General features: G+C 38.8%; 1 protein-coding gene across 1 annotated transcript; it reads left to right on the forward strand.

Annotated features, from left to right (window-relative positions):
- The first annotated feature begins 5,651 nt into the window (after positions 1-5,651).
- Positions 5,652-6,416, forward strand: LOC121860450 (probable inactive receptor kinase At1g48480). The gene has a single exon (XM_042357607.1). The coding sequence runs from the start codon at positions 5,652-5,654 to the stop codon at positions 6,414-6,416; it is 765 nt and encodes a 254-aa protein (XP_042213541.1).
- The last annotated feature ends 4,955 nt before the right edge of the window (positions 6,417-11,371 follow it).

Raw genomic sequence — 11,371 nt, forward strand, 5'->3', positions numbered from 1 at the left:
ACATGATTGATCAGTATATACAATGCAGCAGGCTAATAACGTCAAGACGATTATAATGCTAAGACCAGGATATGTTCCACCCAATAGACATCAAATCGGAGGGTCTCTGTTGGATCAGCCTACGACTCAGTGATTAAGATTTATTCAGAAGACCTTAGTGGGAAAACAGTTTGTATGGCCATGGATGGATGGAGTAATGTCCATAGTGAGCCTATAGTATGTGTAACTTTAACGGCGGACAACCGTATTTATCTTGTTGACTCTATAGACACAGAATCAAGACACACAGCTGAATATCTGTTGAAATTAGCTGAATGTGCTACAAAAAAGTGTGAAGGCAAATTTGGATGCACAAGTAAGAAGCTGTGTAACAGATAATGCTGCTAATATGGCAAAAATGAGAAGTGAATTCGGACAAGATAAGTCCATTATAACATATGGTTGCTCTGCACACCTGTTAAATTTGCTTTCACAAGACCTGCAAATCAAGAACATTAAGGAACACATTACTGAAGTCATTAAGTACTTCAGAAATCATCACATCCCAGGATCTTTGTATAGAAGAGCAGGAGGAACAATGCTAGTAATGCCATCAGACACACGATGGAACACGGTGACAGATTCTATTGAATCTTATTTAAAGAACTGGGAGACCCTTGTCAAAGTGTGCAAAGAAAATAGTGAACACATTGATGAGAAAATTGAAAGGAAAGTTAATGATAAGGCATTAAAAAGAACTGCAGAAGACTATTTAGAGAGACCTAAGCCTATTGCTGTGGCATTGGACTGTGTCCAGAGAGAACATAACCCTATTAAGTGATGCTGTAGAAATATGGATAACTGAAAACTGATATTAAGGAGTATTTAACAGATAAAAAGGATATGGATAATTTTGAAAAAAGAATCAAAGTAGCATTGACACCTGCCCATTTTCTGGCTAATGTGATAGATCCAAGGTATCAGGGCAGACATCTGACTCCTGAGCAGCGAGACATTGCAGAACAGTATGTGTGCGAGTCTCTTCCACATTTCCTTTCAACATTAATGTCCTTCCATGGAAGAAGTGCACCATTTAAAGAGGTCTATTTTGGTAAAGATGTAAAATCTCTCTCACCCCTTGCTTGGTGGCAGTATTTGGCCAATGATATGACAGAAAATGTAATGGATGTTCCTAGGCAATTATTTACAGTTGTTGCATCATCAGCAGGGGTCGAGAGAATTTTTTCCACATATGGATTTGTACTCAATGGTAAGAAATCGCCTAGGACAGGAAAAGGCATCTAAGCTTGTCACAGTACATAAGCATTTCAATGTTCAACTAAGCTAATTTAAATGTTTTGAACTATATTTGTTGTTTACAGAATGAGAATATTGTGTTGACTTGAAGTTATTACCGGTAATTCTTAATACACTATAATCCTACAAATGTAACAAAATAAACTTGTTACCAGTATTATTTCTTTTACAAAATAAGAATATTATTGTTACATCCCATTGGTACATCTACTGCATAAATATCTTAATGCCAAGTTTCTGTTTATTATCCTGAATAAACTTTGGTTGAAAAATAATATTTTATGGTTTAAAAATAATATTTTGATGCAATTAGTAAAATAAAAAAAAAATCCGATTTAAATAAAAAAATCCGATTTAAATCAAATAAATCGATTTGTTTTTAAATTATGATTGTTTTCAACCCTGCCACTACTACCACCACTACCACCACTACCACCACTACCACCACTACTACCACCACTACCACCACTACCACCACCACTACTACCACCACTACCACCACTACCACCACTACCACCACTACTACCACCACTACCACCCCACTCACCACCACCACCACCACTACCACACTACCACCACTACTACCACCAATGGCAATACCCACCACAATTACCACCACTACCACCACCACCACTACCACTAATTACCACCAACACCACACCACCACCACTACCACTACCACCACCCACACACCACCACCACCCACCACCAACCATCACCACCACTGTTCACCACACCACTGCCCCACCACCACCACTGGCTCACCACCACACCACACCACCACCACCACCACCACCACCACCACCACACCACCACTGGCTCACCACCACCACCACCACCACCAACACCACTGGCCCACACGCCCTCACCACCACCACCACCACCACCGGCTCAACCACCACCACCACCACCACCACCACCTCACCGCCTCATCACCCGCTCATCTTCACCATCACCACTGGCTCACCACCACCATCACTGACCACCACCACCACCACTGGTCATCGCTCACGCCACCAACACCAACACCACCACCACTGACTACCCCACCACCACTGGTCATCGATTACCACCACCACCACTGACCACCACCACCACCACCACTATCACTACTTACCACCATCACCACCAATATTAATACCACTACCAGCGACTATTACTAATTAATTACCAATATTACTAATTACTATTTACTACCACTACCACCACTACTACCACTACCACCACTGGCCACGCAGAACAAGGTCATTTTAACTAGGGTTTGGTTTAACACACAAAGTAATTACTGTAGTGGTGGATACTGTAGTGGTATACTGGTAGGGTGTGTATACCGTAGGGGTGTATACTGTAGTGGTGTATACCAGGGTGCAGACTGTAGGACTGTAGTGGTGTATACCAGGGTGTATACTGTGGTGGTACCAGTGGTGTATACTGTAGTGGTGTATACTGTAGTGGTGTATACTGTAGGGGTGTATACTGTAGGGGTGTATACTGTAGGGGTGTATACTGTAGGGGTGTATACTGTAGTGGTGTATACTGTAGGGGTGTATAGTATACACCACTACAGTATACACTGTATACTGTAATGGTGTATACTGTAGTGGTGTATACTGTAGTGGTGTATACTGTAGGGGTGTATACTGTAACTGGTGCATACTGTAGGGGTGTATACTGTAGTGGTGTATACTGTAGTGGTGTATACTGTAGTGGTGTATACTGTAGGGGTGTATACTGTAGTGGTGTATACTGTAGTGGTGTATACTGTAGGGGTGTATACGGTAGTGGTGTATACTGTAGTGGTGTGTATACTGTAGTGGTGTATACTGTAGGGGTGTATGTACTAAAGTGGTGTATAGGGGTGTATACTGTAGTGGTGTATACTGTAGGGGTGTATACTGTAGTGGTGTATACTGTAGGGGTGTATACTGTAGTGGTGTATACTGTAGTGGTGTATACTGTAGTGGTGTATACTGTAGGGGTGTATACTGTAGTGGTGTATACTGTAGGGGTGTATACTGTAGTGGTGTATACTGTGGTGGTGTATACTGTAGTGGTGTATACTGTAGTGGTGTATACTGTAGTGGTGTATACTGTAGGGGTGTATACTGTAGTGGTGTAGACTGTAGGGGTGTATACTGTAGGGGTGTATACTGTAGGGGTGTATACTGTAGTGGTGTATACTGTAGTGGTGTATACTGTAGTGGTGTATACTGTAGTGGTGTATACTGTAGTGGTGTATACTGTAGGGGTGTATACTGTAGTTACCCATAAATAAACGTTTTCTTTTTTTCTCAATTAATTTTTTAGAGAAAACGGATTTGTCGAGGAGGCGGAGGAGGGGTTACCAGAGAAGATAGGAAGAGGAGGAGGAGGGGGAAGAGAGGAGGGGTTAAGGAGGAGGAGGAGGAGGCGAAGAAGAAGAAGAAGAAGAAGAAGAAGAAGAAGAAGAAGAAAAAGAAGAAGAAGAAGAAGAAGAAGAAGAAGAACTCTCTCTCACTCTCTTTCTCTGCCTATCACACACACACACACACACACACACCATCATTCAAAAAGAGATAAGATATTTTCCATACGTTTCTAAAAGTATCCCTAAGTGACGAAAAAGTGACGAGTGGTGACGAAATAGTGACGATAATTGATAAGTGACGAAAAGTGACGATTAGTGAAGATAATTGATGATATGTGACGATATAGTGACGATTAGTTACGATTATTGATGATATGTGACGAAATAGTGACGATATTTGATGATAAAGGACGAAATACTGACGATAAGTGACGAAATAGTACGATAAGTGACGAAATAGTACGATGTCACGATAAATGACGATAAGAGATGAAATAGTGACGAAATAATGAAAATACACCTTTTCATCATATCCGTCGAGACATTGTTCCATAACCGAATGACAGAACACATATCGAATGACACTCTAAAATAACTGTTGGTTCATGCTGACAGAAGTAATTAACGTAAGTTATGAAGTTGACAGCCGTGAACAATAAACCGACAGTCTACATAGAGTTTGAGAATGTAACAATTGGAGAATGACAGACCACCAACAGTTATTTTAGATTGTCATTCGATATGTGTTGTGTCATTCGGTTATGAAATTTGTCAAATAGTTATGAAACAATGTCTCGACGGATATGTGAAAAGGTGTATTAGGCACATCTTCACTACAACTACTTCATTACAGGTAGTAGGTAGTAGGCAGTTACCAAACAGGGAGGTACTACCGCCTGGGAAGATATTGGCAGCATAATGTGTTGTCTAATGGTAGACCCTGCTGCCATATGTGACCAAGTCCTAGGTTGATGATCTGACTTTCTGCTTCATTTTCACACAATTGCAGGGTCTCAGTTGTTTCTCTTACTTTGACAATACAACATACATATATTGTTTCTCACTTTTGATCTTTTTTATTCATTTTTGTATTTATAGTTCTTTATTATTAATATTATTATTATTACAGTTACTGTATTATTATCATCATTATTTTATTATTTTATTTTGTTTGTTTTATCATAAATTATATTTATTATGAATTATTATGACTATTATTTATTATTATTATTATTATTATTATTATTATTATTATTATTATTATTATTATTATTATTATTATTATTATTATTATTATTATTATTATTATTATTATTACATTTTCGCCCCCCAGGCCCTGATGTGGGTCAGTGACCTGTCTCCTGGTGGGCTAATCCCCGTAAAAATAAAAAAAAACACTATTAGGCACATCTTCACTACACTATGAGGCACATCTTCACTACAACTACTTCACTACACTATCAAGCACATCTTCACTACAACTACTTCACTACACTATCAGGCACATCTTCACTACAACTACTTCACTACACTATCAGGCACATCTTCACTACAACTACTTCACTACACTATCAGGCACATCTTCACTACAACTACTTCACTACACTATCAGGCACATCTTCACTACAACTACTTCACTACACTATCAGGCACATCTTCACTACAACTACTTCACTACACTATCAGGCACATCTTCACTACAACTACTTCACTACACTATCAGGCACATCTTCACTACAACTACTTCACTACACTATCAGGCACATCTTCACTACAACTACTTCACTACACTATCAGGCACATCTTCACTACACCTACTTCACTACACTATGAGGCACATCTTCACTACACATCTTCACTACACTATGAGGCACCTCTTACTACATTATCAGGCACCTCTTCACTTCATTGCACAACAACTATCACTTCAGCGCCTCAAAAACGCATCTAACCCCCAAATAATAATTTGATGTCCTGGAGAAGGCTGAGTTGATACAGATAATTAAAAATGGCTTGCCGAAAAACAGAAAACTTCCAAGATTGGGTGTGTGAGCTTCTCCCTGAGGACGTGACTGACCTCCTACAAGACGGAGCGGAAATTCTTGGGGAGGGAGCGCACGCAATTGCTTACCTTGTCAAATGGGGAAATGATGTAGCTGTTTTGAAAAAGGCAGTGTCACCATCAGCCAAAAAATTCTTCAAGGATGAGGCTGCCAAGATGTATGCCCTCGATGGTGCTGGGGGGATTCCTAAGGTACTTGGGTACTGTCCAAAACCTCCAGCGATCCTCCAGTCCTTCAGGGGTAAGCTCACACTCAACCACCTTCTCTCTGAAGATAACCTGATCTGCCAATATGACCTTATACAACTGGGGCTCCTCCTTGGTGAGAAAATCCTTGAGATGAACACGAAAGGTCTAGCACACAATGACATCAAGGAGGATAACATAATGATCCAAGGGCCCTCATCCCGGCCAGAGGTCAGCCTCATTGACCTCGGTCTGGCCTGTGAGATCGGTAAGTCTTGTAAAGTCAGCGCTGATTGCCTACACGAGGACTTCCCCTGGATGGCCCCTGAAGTCTGCCGTGGGTTTAGGACCACCAAGAATTCAGATACATATTCTTTCGGGTTTGTCCTGATGGAATTGATCAAGGAGGCCCCAGGGGACCATCCAGAGGTCACAAAACTCGCCAAGAAGGCCATGACCAAGCGCCGCACTGACCGGCCATCACTACCACACCTCCTCCGAGAATTCCGAGAAATCATCAGTTGAAGAAAAAATTTTAGGCCCCAAGCTATAAAGCACACACTATCTCTCACCTTCCCACAGCGTATCTGAACGAAACGAAAAACAAAACTCAAACGACAGGTAAACCTTGCATCCGATTCCTTGTCCGCCTGACTTCAACATTCCCCTAACTCAAACCTTCAACAGCACAACCTTGGACTTTTTTTCATAAGATGGCAGATCAATGGGTAAGGAAAACGCTTAAATTCACGATGTTAATTATATTTTTAAATAAATTGGGACCAAAACTCTACAAAATAAGGGTTAAAGTTGCTAAAACATCACGTGACTGAGAAAACTAGTTATTTATGATAGGATTGAAGGTCTAAATCGTTCCTAACTCATCACAAGCCATCAGAAAAATCTAGTCTGCATGTCTAGGTACAGATTGATTGATACGTTTATTGAGATACAAAAAACATTAGTACATCTCAAAGGGATGAAGTGACATAAGTCATCCCCACCCCAATCCAGGAATGTCCCTCTCAGGTCTCACATAAATCCCTAATATTTCATATAATCAGTTATATACATACATAGTTATATTCTAGATGAAAAATTTCTATATTTCTTTAATATATCATCTATTTTCCTATTTTTATACATCCACTCTATTTGCATGGGGACATTATTTATATGGGCATTTCTATATACATTAAGCAATGGGCATTCCAGTATATAATGTGGCAGGGTATGGGATCTGGGTGTTCTACAAACTCTACATTCTTTATCCTGTTCACTTCTCTCAGCTCCAAGTTCCCAATAATATTTATATCCTAATCTTAACCTCATATACACTGAATCTTTCCACCTACTCCCATCTTTCCCATATGTAAATTTTGTGTTCATGAGAACATGATGGTAATGTTTCATTGTTTCCCTTTTCTCGTATATTTCATTCCTTTTGAAATTATCTTCTATTGATTGTATTTTCCGTAATTTGCTCCTTAATTGTTTCAAGGTTTTAGTACATATTATGTCGATCTCGGCCTTTTCCGTGGCTCGTTTTGCTATTATATTTACTGCTTCATTAAGACCAATCCCCACATGTGAAGGGACCCATACAAATTGAACATTATGGCCATTTTTCCTTATTGTATTTACTAATTTTCTACATGAACCAATAATGTGTTCAAAGACTGGACTCCCACTGTTCAAAGAATCCAAAGCTGCCCTACTATCAACAAAAAAATATGCATCTTTATACACATTTACAACATTTTCCAACCCTACTAAGATTGCATGTAACTCAGCTTGTGTTGATGAAATAAAACTGCTCAACCGAAGTCCAATTTTGATGTCATCATTTCCTTGTTCTGTGTACTGTCTTATAAGGATCCCGCACCCTGCCCTGCCACTTGACATAACTGAACCGTCACAATATACATGCAATGTGTTTATTTTAGGCAAATTACTAATCTAATTCCCATATAAAGCCCTTAACTGTCCTGGTTCATGTAATAATTTCTTCATTGTGAGAGGCACTATGTCTAACTCTACTTCTCGTTCTTCCCAGGGTGGATTCTTACAACTCTTCTGAACAGCTGTACACCAGTCTGCCAGATTAAATATTTTAATAATATTTACTAATCCATTCATGCATCCTCCCTTGCCTTGCCTACAGAAGGTCCGTTTACCTTTTAAACCATCATTTATATCTTGTGCAAATTTACCCCCACTGTTCCCTCTCATTAATCGAACTGCTGCAACTGTATTAATTTCATTGACCCTCTGTGAAATGCTCTGTAACCATAGTTCCATTTTCATTATCTCAATCATTGCATCCTTTTGACACCCTAAAATTATTCTCATTGCATCATTTTGCATGATCTCAAGCTCCTGTAGCCTTCCTTCAGCAGTACAAGAGAGGACATAGTCTATAAGTGATCTGATGGTAGAAATATACATCATTCTCAGTATGGGTACCCCAGCACCTTTACCACAACATGCTAGAGCCTTCAAGGGCTGTAATCTTGCTCTACATTGAATGAGGACATGATGTATTTCTGCCTCTTTACTTTCACTAGTAAAGCCAATATATATTCCTAAATATTTATACATTGACAATTTCTCAAAAAAATTTCCATTTAGAAAAACGGATTCACTTCCTCTTCCTTTACATTCACACTTGGTTTTTTCTTCATTGATAACTAAGCCCATCTTTTGAGAAAGAACACTAAAATTATTTAATGCAATCTGCAAATTTTTGACAGAGTTTCCTTGAAATATGATGTCATCTGCATAAATGATGGTTACAACTCCTGTGGGATATTTGTGTCAGGCTATCTTGTTCATTAACACATTAAATAACATTAGGCTCAATACTCCCCCTAGTTCAAGTGCTCTTTCCTCAGACAAACATCCCTGATACCATACACAGGCTCTCCTTCCATGCAAGTAGTCACCTATCCAGTGTAACAACTCCCCTGATACCCCTAGAGCAGCCAGTTCATTCATAACTACTTCACTGTGAGCTTTATCAAATGCTCCTTGTAAATCCACAAAAACTCTACATCTGTCTGCATCATTTGATAAACATTTTATAACACAGTCTGAAGTACATTTCCCTTCCAAAAACCAAATAAATTACAAGATAGATTTTCCCCCACAATATATACAAGCCTATGTAATAATATTCTCTCCATTATCTTGCAAAAACAAAATGTTAAAGACACTGGCCTGTATTCACCAGTTGCCTTAGGGACAGGGATAACTATCACTTTCTTCCATTCTGTTGGTAATCTACCCTCTGTATAGCTCATGTTGAATAAATCTAATAATGGACTATTTTCCATACTAACTAAGCAGTTCCAAATTTCCTAAGTCACACAGGCTTCACCTGGTGCTGTAGATTTTCCTTTTTTAACAGCATTTAATAACTCATCTTGAGTCTAAAAATCTAAATACTTATGGGAGTCAGAGAAGTAAATTTGACCCATCTAATCTATATAAAACAAAGAAGTATGTCTGTGGTGATGATGGATGGTGTTATATGTAGTGATGATGGATGGTGTATGTAGTGATGATGATTGGTGTTATAGGTAGTGATGGTGGATGGTGTTATATGTAGTGATGGTGGATGGTGTTATATGTAGTGATGATGATTGGTGTTATATGTAGTGATGATGGATGGTGTTATATGTAGTGATGATGGATGGTGTTATATGTAGTGATGATGGGTGGTGTTATATGTAGTGATGATGGATGGTGTTATATCTAGTGATGATGATTGGTGTTATATGTAGTGATGATGGATGGTGTTGTATGTAGTGATGATGGATGGTGTTATATCTAGTGATGATGATTGGTGTTATATGTAGTGATGATGGATGGTGTTGTATGTAGTGATGATGGATGGTGTTATATGTAGTGATGATGATTGGTGTTATATGTAGTGATGATGATTGGTGTTATATGTAGTGATGATGGATGGTGTTATATGTAGTGATGATGATTGGTGTTATATATAGTGATGATGACTGGTGTTATATGTAGTGATGATGATTGGAGTTATATGTAGTGATGATGGATGGTGTTATATGTAGTGATGATGGATGGTGTTATATGTAGTGAGGATGATTGGTGTTATATGTAGTGATGATGATTGGTGTTATATGTAGTGATGATGGATGGTGTTATATGTAGTGATGATGATTGGTGTTATATATAGTGATGATGACTGGTGTTATATGTAGTGATGATGATTGATGTATGTAGTGATGATGATTGGTGTTATATGTAGTGATGATGATTGGTGTTATATGTAGTGATGATGGATGGTGTTATATGTAGTGATGATGGATGGTGTGTTATATGGTAGATGATGGATGGTGTTATATGTAGTGATGGTGGATGGTGTTATAAGGAAAGGATGATGATTGGTGTTATATGGTGATGGATGGATGGTGTTATATGTAGTGATGATGGATGGTGTTATATGTAGTGATGACATGATTTGAAGCAGTATGTGGTGATGATAGATTGGTGTTATATGTAGTGATGATGGATGGTGTTATATGTAGTGATGGATGATTGGTAAGAGTATGTAGGATACGATTGGTGTTATATGTTGTGATGATGGATGGTGTTATATGGAGTGATGATGGATGATGTTATATGTAGTGATGATGGATGTTGTTATATGTAGTGACGATGGGTGGTGTTTTATGTAGTGATGATGGATGGTGTTACATGTAGTGATGATGGATGATGTTATATGTAGTGATGATGGGTGGTGTTATATGTAGTGATGATGGATGGTGTTATATGCGTAAGAATATGGGATGGTGTTATATGTAGTGATGATGATTGGTGTTATATGTAGTGATGATGGATGGTGTTATATGTAGTGATGATGGATGGTGTTATATGTAGTGATGATGATTGGTGTATGTAGTGATGATGATTGGTGTATGTAGTGATGATGATTGGTGTATGTAGTGATGATGATTGGTGTTATATGTAGTGATGATGGATGGTGTTATATCTAGTGATGATGATTGGTGTATGTAGTGATGATGGGTGGTGTTATATGTAGTGATGATGGGTGGTGTTATATCTAGTGATGATGATTGGTGTATGTAGTGATGATGGGTGGTGTTATATGTAGTGATGATGGGTGGTGTTATATGTAGTGATGATGATTGGTGTTATATGTAGTGATGTTGGATGGTGTTATGTGTAGTGATGATGGATGGTGTTATATGTAGTGATGATGGATGGTGTTATATGTAGTGATGATGGGTGGTGTTATATGTAGTGATGATGGGTGGTGTTATATGTAGTGATGATGGGTGGTAAGAGCGTAGTGGAAGGATGGGTGGTGTTATATGTAGTGATGATGGATGGTGTTATATGTAGTGACATGGATGGTGTTATATGTAGTGATGATGGTGGCATATATGTAGTGACAGATGGGTGGTACAGTGTGTAGTGATGAT

This window comes from Homarus americanus, unplaced genomic scaffold (genome assembly GCF_018991925.1).
Source record: "Homarus americanus isolate GMGI-L3 unplaced genomic scaffold, GMGI_Hamer_2.0 scaffold12188, whole genome shotgun sequence".
Lineage (NCBI taxonomy): Eukaryota > Metazoa > Arthropoda > Malacostraca > Decapoda > Nephropidae > Homarus > Homarus americanus.